An 18,784-nucleotide genomic window follows, 5' to 3' on the forward strand; every position below is an offset into this window, starting at 1 on the left:
TTCTGAACTGTATAATTTGTACCCAATTCCGAAATACATAGGTGTCTTTCATACAGATTTTTCCATGTATACATTTTCCAAGACAAAGTGCTCTATACCCAGTAAATGAAAAAATACAATTGCAAGTTGCTGCTCAGTGTTTGGATCTGGGTTCGTCGGGTTCTTGGTGAAACTACAAGTCCTATATATCCCTACAACCAGGAAGGTCTAATGGAAATAACGGTATATTGCTTTCCAAGAGCTGTCAAAATTAGAAAAAGTTATAGCTGAAAACGTTGAGACAAAAGGCCGTTTTTTTCAACAAATTTTCACTTATTCCAATATTTAACTGTTAGTTTCTATAAAGAAACCTTCATGGATTTAGACAAATGACCCCTTTCTGAATTCAAAATGTTGTCTACTTTTCGAAAATGTACAGCTTTCCAGGATTCATTATTGCTTTCAAACTCATTTTTACCATTAACTGGAAGGAGGTGGAAAGCTCTAAAAATAGCAAAAATAGGCTATGTCCCAGAAAAATGCCAAAACTGTGTGAAAAATGTCGGTTCTCTGACAAAAAACTGTCATTCCCTAAAAGCTGAGAAAATGGAGATTTCAGCCCCACAAACCCTTTTTTGATAACCCTTTTTTTATAACATTTTCAGGGGAAAACCCGGAGGCTTTCATTTGCAGCCTGTTTTCCCCATTTTTCTGAAAAAAACAAAAATGTCACTATATTTAGGTTAATTTCTGGGACCCCTCCAAGGGAATCCACAAATCCTGGGCGCCTTTAGAATCCACATGATGTTGAAAGAAAAGGACGCAAATTTGGCAGGGATATCTTATGTGGTCAAAAAGTTACAGGGGCCTAAGCGCACACTACCCCAAAACGCCAAAAAAAGGCTTAGCACAGGAGGGGAAAAGGCCTAGCAGCGAAGGGGTTAAACAACCTGAGAGATACATGTTCAGGGAAGACGAAAGAAGGATTTCAATCAACTGCCCTTCGTGGCCAGTGTCATCATTTGGAATCCTAGCTTCCCTGTCAAATCACCCCATTAACTCAGGGGATGATACCCTGATCTAGGTTTGTGAACCAGAAAGCCAGACCACCTTACAAAACAGTGTTAGATGACTGAAAGCCTATAGTCCCAAGTACTCAGACTAACTAAAAAGATTGCAGTGCAGTATTAGTGAAAGACATGGCAGTAAACCCAACAATTTTATTAATGTCCACTCCCATGCCTATTAAAATGATGCAGGTGCGGCTTCCAACAAATGTGCCGCAGGTCTTAGGTCGACTTGTTTCAGCCAATAGGGCACCCTGACCTGGCTTTCTTCAGGACCTTGCTTATATGTTTGCTATTGCAACACACCTATCCTGCATAGGGTATTGCCCCGGTTACTTACCGGTAATCTTCATTACTCCGAGTCCATGTCTTCCTCGCCACAGTAATTACCCATGAGCCTCCGGCTCCACACAGAACTCCAAGTCTAAAAAACAGCGCTCTAGTCTCCCCTCCCTCCTCCAAGATGGCCCCCAGTGGCTCCAGCCAATCCCATAAAGGGATACATAGACAGCAACACGACCTGAAAAACCAAGCCGCAGACATGAAGCCACCACCAGGGCCGGGAGGGAAGGGAAACTATACTGTGGCGAGGAAGACATGGACTCGGAGTAATGAAGATTACCGGTAAGTAACCGGGGCATTACCTCCTCGTCCTGTCTTCCTCGCCACAGTAATTACCCATGAGCCGATACCAAAGCAATCAGCTTCATGCAAGGAAAACAGACCCCACCAACAGTGCAGCGAAAACATATTTTAATATACAGAGGCAGAACAACCATAAAGGAAAACCTCTTAAGGTACCCCCGCAGACAAAACAGAAGAGGCAAACGAAACAGAACCCCCACCCCCAATCTGGGACATGAAGGTATGTGGAGAAGACCACGTAGCAGCCCTGCAAACATCCTCGATAGACACCCCTTTGAAAGAAGCCCAGGACACAGCAACAGATCTGGTGGAACGACCCTGAACAGGAAGGGAGGGGACCTCAGAGACCGAAGCATATGCCAACAGAATGGCCTCCTTAATCCAACGACTGATCGTGGATAGGGAGGGTTTCAGTCCCTGAAGCGACAAACCAAAATTGACAAACAAGTTGTCAACCTTACAAAAGGAAGACGTGCGTGACAAATAAATCATTAAGGCACGACGAACATCCAAGAGGTGCAAAAGGGAGTCCTCAGCCGAGGAAGGATCAGGACAAAGAACCGGAAGAACCACCTCAGCAGATCGGTGAAAATAAGAATCCACCTTAGGAACAAAGGTAGGATGAGGGCGCAAGACCACACGGTCCGCCAAAACCAACAAAAACGGGGCAGAACGAAGGAAAGCACCCAACTCACCCATACGCCTGGCAGATGCAATCGCCACAAGAAACACCACCTTGAGAGTCAAAAACTTCAAGTCCACAGACTCCAAAGGTTCGAAAGGAGCCAACTGCAAGGAACGCAAAACCAAAGGAAGGTCCCAAGGAGGAGGACACATGATAGGACGGGGGCGTTGGAAAGAAAGAGACTTAAAAAGTCTAGCAACCAATGGAGAAATAGAAACCAAAGGAAGGACATGAAACGCCCGAATGGCGGCCCATTGAGCCCGAAGAGCCGAAATGGCCAAGCCCAACACAAATCCATCATTCAGAAAATCCAGAATGCGAGTCGATCCAAAGAATCCAATGACAGCTCACGCCCGACACACCAAGAAGCAAAATTATCCCAGTGCTTGGCGTAGGACTTAAGCGTAGAAGGTCGCCGGGACTGTTGAATGACCCCAGCCACAGTCACAGAACAACCCCCACGTATCAGAGAATCCCTCTCAAGAGCCAGGCCCGCAGACCCAGGGAACGGAACACAGGCAGAGGAAGAAGAGGACCCATCAGAGGATATGGCATGAACGGCAAGGCCCACCCCGGAGACACAGCCAATTCCAACAGTAGGGGATACCAAGGGCGACGCTTCCAACAAGGAGCAACCAGAAGCACAAAAGACCCCTCCCTCCTGATCTTCTGTAACACAGCAGGAAGCAGGGGAACAGGGGGAAACGCATACAACAGACCCTTCGGCCAAAGGAACGAAAGTGCGTCCACTCTCCAGGCATCCTGGCAAGTCGTAATCGTGCAAAAGCATCGGATCTGGGCATTGTCCCGGGAGGCAAACAGGTCCACAATCGGACAGCCAAACATCACCTGCAACCTCCTGAACATCCCCTTCGTGAGGGACAAGGACCCCATGGAAGGAAACACCCGGCTCAGACAATCCGCCACAGTGTTCTCCGCACCAGGCAGGTAAATGGCAGACAGGGACTCCAGATGCACCTCCGCCCAAGAACCAATCCGACGGGCCAGGCAACTGAGGGAGCGAACCCTGCACCCCCCTTGATGGTTCACATAAGACATCACAACCTGATTGTCCGTCCGGATCTGCATGTGGTGACCCTGAACAAGACCTGAGAAGTCCAACAGACCCAGAAGGACGGCCTTCAGCTCCTTGTAGTAGGAGGAACATGACAAAACCGACTGAGGCCATACCCCCTGAGTCATCGAATCCCCCAGAGTAGCACCCCACCCCAGCAGGCTGGCATCGGTAGTGACCACGCGGTTGGGAACAATCAGGAAGGGGCGGCCCTTGGACAGATGACCCTCGTCCAACCACCAACTCAGGACCACCCGAACACCCTCCGACATAGGAACCAGAACACCCATATCGAGGGAACAGGGGTCCCAATGCGACAAAATGTGGGACACCACCGGGTACATGTGGAGGCGAGCCCACGGCACCGTCAACAACGATGCCGACATCAGACCCTGAACCCTCAACCACAAGCTCACAGGATGAGAATGCCCCAACAACAGGGCACGAACTTCAGACATCAGGGACAGAATTCGGGGAGGGGGCAGGAACACCATCCCCAAATGAGTCGTGAACAGAGCCCCAATGAAAGTCAATTCTTGCGCAGGAACCAGGGAGGACTTTGGCACATTCACGAGGAACCCATGACGCTCCAGGACATGGCACACTTTCTGGACATGCAACTCCGCCTTAGGAAGAGAAGAAGCAGAAATTAAAATGTCGTCCAGATACGGAAAAACACAAATGCCCTCCCCATGCAAATGTCCAATAAGAGGAGCCAGAATCTCAGTAAAGATCCTGGGAGCAGAGCAGAGTCCAAAAGGCAATACCTGGAACTGGTAATGATGACCCTGTACGCAAAACCGGAGAAACCTTTGAAAGTCCGGATGAACAGGAACATGTAGGTAAGCATCCTTCAAGTCTATTGATGCAAGGAAATCGTCCGGAGACACCAAAGGAAGGATCAACGGAAGCGAAACCATTTTGAACCGTTGGTGAGGGATGAAAGTGTTGACCCACTTCAGGTCCATCACAGAACGAAGATCCCCGGTGCGCTTGGACACCAGGAAAAGTATGGAATACACCCCTTTCCCCAACTGATCGCTGGGCACAGGAATGACCGCCCTCTTGACCACCAGGGATGCTACGCCTTCCAAAAGCGCCAACTTTTTCACAGGATCTCTGGGACAAGGAGTGGCCCTGAAAGAGTCTGGGGGTGTCCGGGCAAATCCAATGCGCAAAACCTCCGAAATCACCTGAAGCACCCATTGGTCCGACACAGTCTCCCGCCAAGAGTCCATGAAGCAAGCGAGGCGACCCCCAACCGGACCTATACCAGGAGCGATCCAGTCATGACTTGGAAGCAGAAGCGGAGGAGGTAGAAGCGTCGGAGAACCGGGATTTATCAAAGGAAGGAGCACCCCGGCCACGCCCCCTACCACGAAAGGGCAGACCAGCCCGACCCCTCCTAGAAGGACCAAAAGACCTCTCTGAACCAAAGGCACGGAACCTGCCAGGACGTTCAGGAGCAAGCAGTTTACGGTCCTCCGCCGTCTTCTTCACCATCTCGTCCAGAGGTGAACCAAAAAGCTTAACACCAGAGAAAGGGATCTTCATAAGCAAGCTCTTCTGAGCAGCATCAGCCTTCCACGAATGGAGCCATAACTGACGCCTTGCAGCCACAGAGGACCCGGCCGCAGAAGCAGCCGCCCCTAGTGAATCAAAGGAGACATCCGACAGCAGACAAACCTGTTGCACCATCACCGCCAGGGTAGAAGAAACATCCTCCCCCTGGTCCAATAACTCCGACAGAGACTGAAAATCCTTGAGCAAGGACTGGATAGTGTAAGACGAATAGGCCGCAGCCCTGATAGAAAAATTTGCCGCCGCAAAAGTGCGTTTCACAGCACTATCCACTTTACGGTCAACCGGGTCAGAAGGAGAAGAATCTTCCGAAACAACAGTCCCATGCGAAGACATGCTGGCCAATAAAGAGTCAACCTTCACAGAGGCAGGGTATATTACCGCAAAATCCTGCAGCGGGTATCTCTTACACAAAAATCGAGGAAAGGAACCTCTGTCCACATCTTTCCATTCATTCTCCAGGACCTTCATTACAGAAGAATGGAGAGGCAAAGAATCAGGTTCAGGACGATGATATTGCGAAAACAGATCGTCCTCCAGAGACACAACAGAAGCAGGAAACACCAAGTTTTCGCGAATGTGACCCAGCACCTCCTTCAGGTCGGCACCCTGCACAAAGCGACCCCTGACATCAACCTCCTCCTCATTCTCAGAATCAGCAGCAGCAGCAGCGCCATCAACCCTCGTCTTTTTTGCAGGAGGGACAGGCACCTGACCGTGCAATGCAGCAGACACAGCAGAATTGATCATCTGCTGCAATACTTCCATAGAAGGAAGTTGCACCCCAGAACCAGAAGCTACGCCCAAAGAATCCGGAGCACCAAGACCAGAGGAAACATCCATGACAGCCAGCCACGTGGATGAGTGTAAAAACAAACACAGGCAAAAAGCAGAACAGCCCGGTAAAAGTAGGACCAGAGGTTGCTAAGCAACCGAACAAACCCCACCTCGAACCAAGCCGAAGGCACTAAAGCAGCCGCTAGAGCCGCGCGCACCCATAAGAAAAAATAGGCACAGACCGCAGTGCGCCGAGCCGAGTCAAACCCCGAACGCGTCCCCAGCTCAGCAGAGACACGAAGAGGCAGCAAACCATGCCGACGCTAAGACCTGCAAAAGGTAAGGGGAAATGAAAAGAAGCCTCCGGCTCCCATAGATCACGCACCCGGTCGCGCAATGTCTGCTCAGCAGGACGCGCGGCCGGGAAAGGGAGGGAAACAAAACGGCAAACAGGACACAAGGCATCCCGCCCAAAACTGAACAAACCCAGCCGAAAATAGAAAGCCACGAAAGTCCGCTGAAGCAGGACACGAGGCACCTAGGCAGTAGATGGGGGAAACAAAACATAACCATAAAGAAGCACATGGAATGAAAAAAAAACGAACACAAAGTGCACAAAGGAATCAAACACTACCTTCCCCCAACTAGATACCAAAGGACAAGGGGAACTGCTAAAACATGAACCCAGCCCCACTCACCTGACCAGCAGGGAAAACACAGCACTCGGAGAAGTGCAGAAAAAAAGAACAGGTCGTGTTGCTGTCTATGTATCCCTTTATGGGATTGGCTGGAGCCACTGGGGGCCATCTTGGAGGAGGGAGGGGAGACTAGAGCACTGTTTTTTAGACTTGGAGTTCTGTGTGGAGCCGAAGGCTCATGGGTAATTACTGTGGCGAGGAAGACAGGACGAGGAGGTAATGGCCTCACCTCACCTGGCACAGACTCAGGTTATGCAGGAGACCCCGCCCTTACCGTCGGTGTCTCAGTCCTTCTTCTGAGCCCGGGGAAGCTGGGTGAGTGGCAGGGCGGTCTGGTGGTATATAATTCCCCCTGCATGATGTTTGCTTCTTTCAACTTCTGAAGGACATTGACTGTGACATATAGGGACCCAAGAGGTATCTCCGGTAGTGCACTTGTCTTTCAACACTTGACCCTTTGCACTGTAGTCCCAATTAATTTCCTCAAGTTGTTATTGATTCTCCTTCTGTGCCACAATATCCAAATCAGCGGAGGAGTTTGCAGGGGAACATTGCTCTTTTCCAACTGACAGCAATGCATATAGTTCAGAGGAGCTGAAATACTAACACGTTTTTACTCTTAATTAACATATAATGGCGTTCCTTACATCGGACATATGCAAAGAAGATTCAAGTTCAAAGAGAAAAAGCTCTTTCTTGACTGTTGCTTCTGTTTAGTATCATTTTACATTATTGAATCTTGGCTCTGCGTGGAGTGAAATAAAGTTACAGCAGAACAGGTACTTCCTTTGTGGTTGTGTTTACATCATATGAGCTACAGGCGGACTCATGATTCAAGGGAAACAGCTATTTCCTGGAAGTACTTCCTATGTAGTCATATTTTAAATTCAAGAATTACGAGCTGGGAAAACTCCAAGGGGAAAAGCAGTTTCTTGGAAGTAGTTTCTGTCTGATAGCAAATTATTTTGTCTGGTTACCAGTGGCGTGGCATGGATCATATCATTAACCAATAATCTATTCACGAACCATCATATACTGCAGTACTCTTTAAACAACAAGTCCAGCTTGCATGCATGGGCTCATTAAAGTTTTGTTGTGAACCCCTACTCTATCATCTATTGCAGAGATTGGCTCTGAATACAAGTAACCGGTAAGCAGGGTCTCTTTAAAATTGCAATTAGTTATTCGTAGACCCTCACGTATCATCCCACAAAAAGCTCACAAATATCACTGGAAGGGAACACCATCAAAGTGCAGAAAAATTAGGGCAATGGCTGGCAAAAGGAGCCAAGAACAGCGACATAGACAGATAAATAGAACTATCAAAATAAGGGTAAAGGAGTGAGTCTCAAATATAGGAAATCAGAAAGAGGAAAGAAAGAAAGAAAGAAAGAAAGAAAGAAAGAAAGAAAGAAAGAAAGAAAGAAAGAAAGAAAGAAAGAGGGCACTATGAAGGGATAGAAGGGATAGAAAGAATTGGGCAAGAGAGAACAAAAGAAAGAAACAAATAAATAAAGGAGTAAAAAAAGAAAAGAAAAGAAAAAAGTAGAGTTTATTTGTATAGCACAGAAGTCACCCAGGAGGGTAAAGTAGCACTGAAGCAGGAGCTGTATGGGCTAAGCCAAGGTAGGGACTAGCTGAAGAGCCAGGTCTTCAGTTTCTTGTGGATTTCAAGAACTGGGAATGCGGCACTGATGTGCAGGGGCAGGTCATTCCAGGCTTTAGAAGCAAGGTAGGAGAAGGCAGGACTATCAGATCTGGTCCTGTGTATGCGAGGGGGTGTAGAAAGTTTTAGGCTTGCTTAGCATAGGTGTCTGGTAGGTTTGTGAGCGTTCATGCGGTTGTTGAGGTATGTTGGGACAATATTGAGTGAGGCTTTCTATGTGTGCGTGAGGAGTTTGAAAATTATGTGTATATGTCCAATTTAGGCAAGCAAACGGTGATGTCAAAATGTTAATACAAGGATGCCCAATGGCAGTCTGAATATGGCCTATATCTATCCTGCTGAAATATATGCAAAAGGCAGGCGCGGCAGGCACGGTAACAGTGGTGGGGCAGTGGTGCGGTGGTGCGGTGGGGCAGTAGGGGGAGAAATGGACACACGACCAGATAGGGAAAGTAAAATAAAAATGAAACCACTTACCTTGCGCTCGTTGCATCGCTTTCCCTAGTTGTCATCTGTCCAGTTTCCCCAACAACGCCCACCCCCTACCAGGCCCGGACTGGCCGTAGCGGGCACTGGGCAATCCCCGGTGCGCCGCACGGGTGGGGGGCCGGTTTTGTTACAGGGCCGTTTTTGCAGCATAGCTGCAAAATCGGCCCTGTAACAAAATCGTCCGAAAACAGGCCCTGGCAAAGAGCTTGGCGGCACCCACAACCCCCCGGGGGGAGGGGGGCCGGCCCAGCACTTTGCCAGGGCCGGTTTTGGTCCCCAGTCCGGCCCTGCCCCTACCCGCACCACCACCCACCGCTGTGACCTGTTCCGGCCGCGCATGACAGGAGAGTATAAGACACTTTCGGAATAATCTCAAACAGGTGAAATCACTAGTGCTGTAATGTTTTATATTTTTTTGCTAAATATGTATGCTATTGTGGTGGTGAGACTAATATTTGATTTCATCGGGCTGTAATGATGCGATTACAAACTAAATCCATAACAAATTAAAACTGTAAAAGAAAATCAACAGGTAATAATTTCAGACAAATTATATGAAAATCTTTCCTCGAAATATTCAATTTATAAAGAAAGGCATCATCGTGCATAATATTTTCTTACCACGTGAAAGTGGCCTAGAACTTCCGCTTTCATCACCATTTGTTGAACTGTCACTCTTATCGAATGTCTGAAAAAAGTAAACAGTAAACGTGAAGCTTTGTGGTGAGTGTGACACATAATGAAAACATGCACAGGATTTGGTGAACCCTATTATACTTTTGTGACATATACATTGCTCTCTGGGCACAGCAGAGTTAATTAACAACGATGTTGGTGTAAAAGGATATGTTTTAATTTGAAGTCGCAAGGGTTTCCCAGGCGGTAATGCTGTCGTTTTAAAAAGAGGACAAAAGTGATGGTTTGTGGATGAAGTGTGAAATGTGTTACTGGGTTCTCGCTTTTCTCTTCCTTATGCTGCCCTCCTCCTGGCCAGGGGAGGGTTAGGGAGACTCAGTTATCAAAGGTGTGGGATGTAAACATCATTGAGGAGGTATCCTCAGGCTCGCGCTGTTGATTAGTTGGGGTTCGTCTGCCCACCTGGAATTCTTACTACAGCGTGAGACCCTAAGCGAGCCTTGGTAAAACGGAGGTTCTGTCATTTTTTCATATATTTATTGGATGTGTGTTTATACATCTTCCTACATCAAATGCTGTGCAAGTGTCTGTACTGAACTTCATGTGAGGAGTTTGAAAATTATGTATATATGTCCAGTTTAGGCAAGCAAATGGCTATGTCTACATAGAAATGTTAATACAAGGCCCCTTAATGGCTTTCTGAATATGGACTATGTCAATCCTGCTGAAATATGTGAATTGACAGAAGGACTCCTTTCTCAAAGTACAGAGCATTGAAGTGGAGTAAAGTTAACAGATGTCCTTCCCGCGACTAAGACGTCGAGCACTGAGGTTGTCGCTGCTTCAGCTTGGTGGGCTTTCTCCAATGTACTAGGACAGTTAAAAGGAAGAGCCTCGTGACGTGTGAGTGGACTTTGCGTGTGTTTTCCAGGATCATTGGGGCCTGTTGTATGAGATGTTTAAGCACTGGAAAAAAAACCTGTAGGTCTGTCTTATAACTTAAAATGCCTCTTTTATTGATTGGTGTTTTTCATTTGTATGCAGTATTCTGATAATTTGTATAGATGAGTGGGTGAATGCAATTTAACGGATGGATAAATGAAGCATAGGTGCAAGGATGTGTGACTAAGCACGTGGTTAAGAGTAATTAGGTGCATTGATGATGGATGAGGGAGTGCATTGACGAAAGCATCCATTCATTGTTCCTCTGACTCACAGATTTTCATAATTTACAGGACCACACACACCTCAACAATCAATGAGACAGACCAAATGCAAAAGAAGTACTTGCTTATCTACTAGTACTGAACAGACAATGCAAGAGCTTTTATTACAAGCTGCTTCAGTGAGAACTTACTTTGTAAAGTAGGGATACACCATAGACAGTTAAAGTACAAACTTCCAAAGAACACGGATCATATGATCACAGGTGAAGCCTGTATAACCCTAGCAGAACCTGGGCACAATCAAATACAAAGAAATAGGGTTCCCTGACGGGATCAATCAGCCTCAGAGATAGTTGATCTATAATAATTGAGTTAATTATTATCAGACAAGCCAATTCAATTGACGGAAAAGAAGTTCACATAATTGTCTCAAATTGTACAGTCCCATAAACATATTTCGATATGCAGGGGATCCTCCAAATTTGAATGAGAGGTGTCAATCTGCATAGGAAGTGTCATCAATGAATTTCCCATCATCCATCTGCACAATAAGTGACATCACTCCTTCCCCCACGACCTACATAATGGTGGCCACAGCATGAATATGCAGGGTGCGTAAAACAGCGGGAGTGCAAAAGGCAAGTCACCTGCCACCTCAACTATGTCCGCTACTCCCCATGCTGCTGCCTTGCCAACCCAAACAACACAGAGGGAACGCTCTGTGGGATCTGTTCTTCTGAATTGTAGTGTTCATTGTATGCGGAATCAAGCCTATGCTAACATATGCCAATTTCATACTTTCTTCCATCTTGAATGTAATGTAATGCACAGCGTGATCACTGCCGGTGTTTTTTGCCCAGCTGTAATAAAGAATTGTGAGGTCTACACAGAAAGACTGAGATTTTACCAGTCACACTGAACACAATGTACCTAATGAAGGACAACCTGGTTTTCCCAGGCTGAAATACCTACTATGTGTCAAGTCATGACACCTGAACAGACTCTGAACATCTAAACCGAATTAAATAGTATTATGTAATAATCTTCAAACGTACTCTGTAGAGAAATGCTTCTTCTCACTTGTTACCCATTGGTGCATATGATGGGAACAAAGTACTTGTGTAGTGAATATTTGAAATCCTTTGTCTAAAGTCCTATAAAAGGACCTGCTTTTTCACGGTTGTGCAGTTCCCCTTTTCCTACTTTTAGAAGGTGAATCTATGCTGGATATTCTGCAGTATCAATGCATCCATGATTTATGTGATGTTATATTGACATGATTGATGCTCCAGTTTATATGTTTCTGCTCTTATAATCTTTGAATAAACCGTTAAGACTTTAGCATGTGTCATTTTTATTGAGAATGTTACAGCTTCATTCAATGTACATGATTTATTAAACAGAGACCGATCCAGTCGGGGAACTCAAAAAGTTCGTACAGGGACTGGACCAGTCCTGGTCCAAGCAGTCAGCATATATTTGGCAAGTAAATGACAGACAGATTTGATCTACAAAAATAGAGTACATTATTATTGGACAAGCAAATTCAATTGACGGACAAGAACATCACATTATTGTCTCAAATTGCACAGGCCCATAAATTAAGATATGCATGAAAATTTAGTCCATCCTCCAGATTTGGATGAGACGTGTCAATCAGAACAGGAAGTTACATCACTGGATTTACCATCATACCATCATGCATCTGCGCAGGAAGTGACATCAATGGATTTCCCATCAACTATCTGAACAGGCAATGAAATGATTCCTCTCCCTCAGAACTTACTTAATGCTGGTCGCAGCGTGAATGAGCATTGTATGCACAAAGTGAGAACACCAAAGTCAAGCCTGTCTGTGCCCCAGCACCTGGGCCATCCCTATTTCAAGGAACCCTGGTCCTCTGCCCTCCCACCGCTACCCTGCTGCAACCCTTCATGCCCTCAACCAGAGCACTACTCTACATGCTGCTACCTTGCTACCCCACACAACACAGAGGGAGTGTTTTACTGCACTTCCTGCAAGTTTTCTTGCACTTACACACCCAACAATTTCATGCAGACCTTCTCAATGCCTGCTACCTCACCAAACACAACACAGAGATCACAGACCTTTTGCATGTCAATAGCCGGACTAACTTTTCCTTATGAAATCTGGATCAAACCCTTCATCGTCAGCTGCCATCGCCACCGCCATCACTCCCGGATACAAGATCCTCAGGCAAAACAGACTTCACAGACCTGAAGGCATCATCAAATATAAGAACACCATCAGCTAGAGCACCTCCACGGGCATGTCATCCTCCAACATGGACCACCTGTCATTCAAGATCCATGTCACAACCAATTTCACTCCGATTGGCACTCTCGTCTACAGACCACTAGGAACACTCACTAACGTCACCAGCACCATCACAGACTTCTTCGCACCACTCACTCTTGACGCTAGCAAATACATCCTACCTGGAGACCTGAACTTCCACCTGGAAAACCAATCTAACCCCAACTCAAATGTACTCATGAATAACCTCATATGCCTGGGCCACACCAATCGAGGAAAGGGACCTACCAATGCCATTGAATACTTCCTGGAGTCTATTTTCACCAGCTTCAATAACATTAGTGTCAACAACTCCACTCTAGTGTCCTGGACAGAACACGCCATTGTCACACTCAGCACCCCGGTCCCAGTCTAACACACATGCACCACCACCAGACCAGGCCACCGCAACTGGAAAAGAATCATTGGCAGGGGATGACAGAATGCTCTCAACAACTGACCTGAGCATAGTAACAACCTTTCCAAAGCTATCAAGAATTTCCACAAATGGATCGCCTCCTGCGCTGACTCCCTGGCTTGCCTCCAACACAGCAATAAAACAAGATTTACACCCCACTCCAGTTGGGACACAGAGGAATTCAGTCTGATGAAATGCCACTGCAAACTACTAGAACACAAATGGAGAATGATCAAGGACAAAACAGACAGGAGCAAGAAGCTACCACCAAATGATCCAGATCAAAAAAAGCACTGCACTGGCAGACTCCATCAATACCAGCACCAATAGTAGAAAAGGAATCTTCACCGGTGTGATGCATTTCATCTCACCAGACGCCACCCCCAAAATGATCATTTCCTTGCAGGACCTCTTCAACAATCTCCATCAATTCTTCAGCAGCAAAATCACAGCCATTTATAGCAACTTCAACCAATAATTGGAACAGGCAGATTTCACCAAAAAACTCCCGATCTTATCCAAAAAAGCGATCCTAACCACATGTCCCATCATCACTCTAGAGAAAACTGCTGCTTACACGAAGTCCGAGGCCCCTGCCCCAACCGCATCAGAGCTATGGACACATCCAATCTGAATACCACCACCTCGTCTGTGACCTTCCCAGCGGCTTGGAAAGACATAACTGTCTTCCATTGCTGAAGAAACCATCCACGTACCCTCCAATGCTCGCCAACTTCAGACTTATCTCCCTGCTACCATTCCCTGCAAAGGTTTTTACAGAAAATAGTCAACAAACACCTCACTGAATACCTCATTGACCACCAACTGCTTCCCTCCACTCAATCTGGTTTCGGGTGGAATCAAAGCATAGAAACTGCCCATATTGCTGCAACAGATGACATCTGGAATATTCTGGACAGGGAAGACAAGGTGGAACTCATCCTCCTGGACCCCTCTACAGCATTTCCTCTGTACTGAATATTTTTGTAATAATTGTTTTAAAACTTTTTATTGTTCTAGAAATTAGTTTTTGGGTGATCTCAGTCACTATTTGATTTAATCTGCTAGTTTTATTAGGCCTGATGTCGTGGAGGATGGGGACTCCTATCACTGGATCAAGAGTATTAGAGCCAAGCCATCAGAGGTACATTTTGGGTTGATTGAAATATTGGGGTTCGGTGGAATATTGGGGTTTGGCAGCCACAAACGTAGTAGTTCAGGATGATTGTGTAAGACCACTTTCTTTTTAGTAGCTGTTCCGAAAAGATTTTCCATGATTTGATGCCTGGTCCAATGGAAGAAAGGAGTTTTGGAACTCTGCCAAAATTTACAGCACTAGAACTTCCTAAGAAGTGACTGGCTATGCATTCCTGAACAATTTGGAGTGTAGTTATGACTAGGGAGAATTGAGTTTGTGAGTGTGCATGGAAGTATGAGTTTATGAGATGGATGTTTGCTTCTGTTATGGGTTGTTTTGCTATGCGATGAGGATTGTGGGTTCAGTTGGTGGATTGGTCACTATTGTGCTGATGCAGTATTCATATTTGTAAATGCATTCAAGGTTCTACTGGTTTATTGGTTGGTTTGGTTATTGGATTCTGTAATTGTGATGTGTACATTACTTGCACATTGATAAGGACTCTGAAATAACCAGTTTCTTTTTTCGAGGCTGCATGTTTAATTTGAGTTGGTGATTCTTGCTCATGAGTGCACAGGAGCAAGTGCGCTGACCAAAGTAGATCACCCCTGGATGGGAGTCTGCTTAGCGTGAGTGAAGTAGTTTGTAGACAATTCCTTGGTTTTCTGTTCTTGATTTTGACTTTTGTACTCATATCTGAAGTTTCATGGTTTGTGATTGAATTGTTTTACTTGATTTACTGACTGTTCCTTTCTTTCTAGGGTAAACAAACAAGGGGGTTATTCAGTTATTAGGTTTTAAAAAGGTTTAATGATTGTTTTCTGTTCACAAATACGTCGTGCCGTGATCAGCTGCTCAGCCAGGGAGCAGAGCTGGGATTGGTGAAACGTCATCACAGAACAGCGCTCTGATTGGTTGGTTACTGAAAAAGCTGTGCTTGACCCTTGACAAAGCTGTGAGGCATTTATGTTTCTTCTGTTTTCGGAGTGATTTTTGAGTTTGTTTTGAACGAAAGTTAGTTGAAAACAATAGTACGTTTGTTGGTGAATTCTAGGGTTACTGTTGTATCTAGGGAGGGTCAGAAATTACCAGCAGAAGAAAAGCCAACCTATGAGATGATGAACAAGATTGGTGACTGTACTTGTACATGGAAATACACTGCTCAAGATGGAGTTTTGCAATTTCCATTAGAGGGTCGCCTTAATGTTAGGAAGTTAGATTTGTTGAGCAAAAACCATGATGATGAGGCCCAGACCCACATAGTTGGAATAGCTTAATAAATGGGATTGTATGGTGACATAAAAAGAGAGAAAGAAGGGCACTTTCACGTGGCGGCGACCTTTCTCTCAGGTGTCGTGAGGCCTAGACTTGTCTGCTTGTTTGCACCTCCATCTGGCGCAATACGCTATCTATTTCCTAGGGCCTCCGCCTTTGCCGCGTAAATGAGATGCCTCTCTTCTCCTCTCTTCCACCGTATAGTCCAATGCCCTGCAGCTCTCTCCCTCTGGCTCCCGGGGGTACAATGTCCAGTTTCTGCCTCTGTGTGCCACAGTGTTTAATTTATGTTCTCCCTCTGCCAGCCGCCTGACCTGGGTTTGTCCACGTTACGGGCTATTTCTTTCAGCCCGACCCTGCGGGTCCCGACTGCAGGTCCACTTTGGTTGTGCTGATCCCCACCGTTACTGTGCTCTCTCCCCTTCTCTGCACTCCCCCGTGGTGTAGTGCCCTCGGCGCCTGCTTCCGACAGCCGACGCCAGTGCTCCCGCTTGTTGCTGCTCACCTCGGGGGGGGCCTTCGTGGCAGGTCCACAGCGATCCTGCCCTTCGTCTCCGTAATTATGGCCTTGCTTCTCCACCAGCCCGCTTCGTCTCGCAGTACGCTAACAGCCAACCCGGCTGCCGTGCTGCCTCGTATCTCTGCGCAGCTCCCTCCTTCTTTGCTTGACGGGTCTCAGCAGTCGTCCGCCACTCACAGGACTTGCGCGCTCTTTTTCAGCTGCTCACAGGTCTTGCAGCCCAGCATCCACGTGTGAGGCCTCGGCCTTTCCTGGACGTGGCTGCCACCTCGCGACCACCCTCCGTTCCAGCGGCCAGTGCGGTCCCACCTCTCGTCGCCTGCTGCTCCGGCTGACAACTTTAAAACGTTCTGACTTTCTCACTGAGTGGAGAGACAGGTTAGCGCTGTATCGTGCCCAATTTTAGCAATTTTTATGCACATTTGGACCAGGATAAATGCAGGATTTGGGTTCCAGGCAGCAGGAGCTTCACATCGGTGCGGCCATTCTGTTTGCGCGCACTCTAGCGCCCCCCAACTACTAACCCCATCTGTTTGGATGATTTTCAACTCCACTATGTTTCTTATAAATATTTATTAATTTTCTCCTCTTATTCCACGTATGCACGGGGAACTGCGAAACTGATGAAAAAACAGGTCCCCTTTCAGATGGAGGGAACCTACTGGGATTTATAGGGCAGGTATTGTCTAGCGTGTGGCCGCCTAGGCACTATAACCGTCACGTCGGCATGCTGTTATGGACCGAGCACAGACACACCGGGGTATTTTGATACACTGTGGGCTAAGATATTTGAGATAGACTCCTCCCACGTTGTTTGGGGAGGCGACTTTAATGTGACTTATTGCCTCGGATTAGACAGATCGCACCCCTTACCGCACCATTACACCAAGGCGCAGGCAATACTGAGAGACATTATCTCCACCTACCAGTTGACCGATGCCTGGCGACACATACATCCAAATGCACAGGAGGGCACGCATTTCACGGCACAGGTGCAGACATGGGCACGATTAGACTATTACTTAGTGTCCAGAGGGATGGCCCCTGCAATAAAGGCAGTGAGGAATCTAGCTAGAACGTACTCAGATCATGCGCCGGTGGTATTGATGCTCTCTTCTGCTGATTTCAATACACCTTGCAGCCCGTGGTGACTCCATCCCTCTAGTTTACTTGACACAGTGTTCCAGGAAGAGCTTCGGAAGGAGATAACTGATTTTTTTAAGCGCAATAAAGACTCAGTGAATAGTGTCGAGACCACTTGGAAGGCATTTATATAACAATCAGGGGGTACTGCATAGCTAAAGGTTCCGGAGTCCTTAGGGATATACTTAATACCCTGCAGATGCTAGAAACAGACCTTAAAAAAGTGGAAGCAGAAATTGCATATACATACATGGATTTACAGTGTTGAGACACTGTATGTTTGTCTACACTTTGGTTGATGTTCATTTTAAAATTTACTACAGAAGGGATGAACTGGTCTTTCAACATGGATAAGTGAGAACTGAGATGTGGTGCAGCTGTGTTGTAGGAGAGGGTGCCATAATGTTAGAAGGTAACTAAGAAAGAAAGTTTTGTGGTTTGCTTTGGGTTTGGTATATTGAAGTAAGTGCATGTAGTTATATAGCTAGGCAGGACTGGCTTTAGGGCAGTGAGACTGGTGCAGCTGCAATGGGCACTGACATGGGGAGGGGGCAGTGACCATAGAGGAGTGCTGTGCTTAGCAAAACTTACGATTTCAAAACACATTCTGTAGAATTCCTTGTGCATACAGCTTTCAAGCAACAATAAAAATGTCAAGATAACTCTAGTGGATAATGTTCCTGTTGGAGAGAGAGATACGAGTTTTGTCTGGTGGCATAAAGTTGTGCAGAGGGTTAATATGCCTACTGCAAAGAACACATACTTTCAGATCACAAATCTGTATTTTGTATCGAGACTGAGTGGCTTTCTGATTTTGTCACAGAGATCCTTGTGTTACCGCAGTACATAAGATACATCCCTAATACAGAACCATGACTGTTACGAACTGTCATCAAAGAGCTGCATGCACACTGCATAAAATAGTTAGGACATTATGTTTTTCCCCTCAATCTTTTAGTATATATCGCTAATGTTGCTAAAAGGATTAAAACAAACAAACTGTATTTGAGAAAGGGGCTACGGAGAGAAAATGGGCACTTTTGCCCAGCGGTAGTGAGGGTATTCGAGGAAGAGGTCATGGGGGACACTGAAAACAGATTGTTGCACTGGGCCCCACAGCGCTAAAGCCAGCCCTGTAGCTAGGTTCATCTGTAGATTTAAAACTGTTTTTGTATTAAGTGTAAGTCAGTAGTAAAGTAGTTGGTTCGTTGGCTAGAGTAAAAATGTAAATATACTTATTTGTTTTACAGAAAAATATCTACTTAAATACAGACAGTTATAATGCCTACAAAAGTCCAGAGGAAAAGCAACAGAAGCAAATACAGTATTGTTGCAGGACTGAGACAGAGAAGGGGGAACATTTAGATAAAGTTGTGAAAAAAAAGAGCTACTGGTAAGAGGACAAAGTAATTTCTAAAAATATACATGGACACCAGCAAAGATTACAATATAATGAAAATAAAAACCAAACTATGAGAAAGAATAAGAGTGGACAGTATCTATATTACTG

General features: G+C 46.1%; 1 protein-coding gene across 2 annotated transcripts in view; it reads right to left on the reverse strand.

The window, feature by feature from the left end:
• The window catches only part of LOC144784031 (GTPase IMAP family member 4-like), a 250,762-nt gene that overhangs the window by 78,540 nt on the left and 153,438 nt on the right, over positions 1-18,784 (reverse strand). Inside the window, exon 4 of one of the 2 annotated variants that reach the window (XM_078662733.1) lies at positions 9,284-9,350. The exons of the other annotated variant lie outside the window; for it this stretch is intronic. Coding sequence (XP_078518859.1) covers positions 9,284-9,350 — 67 coding nt within the window. The remainder of the gene's footprint in view (positions 1-9,283; positions 9,351-18,784) is intronic. 2 annotated transcript variants of the gene reach the window in all.

This window comes from Lissotriton helveticus, chromosome 10, assembly GCF_964261635.1.
Source record: "Lissotriton helveticus chromosome 10, aLisHel1.1, whole genome shotgun sequence".
NCBI classification, from domain to species: domain Eukaryota; kingdom Metazoa; phylum Chordata; class Amphibia; order Caudata; family Salamandridae; genus Lissotriton; species Lissotriton helveticus.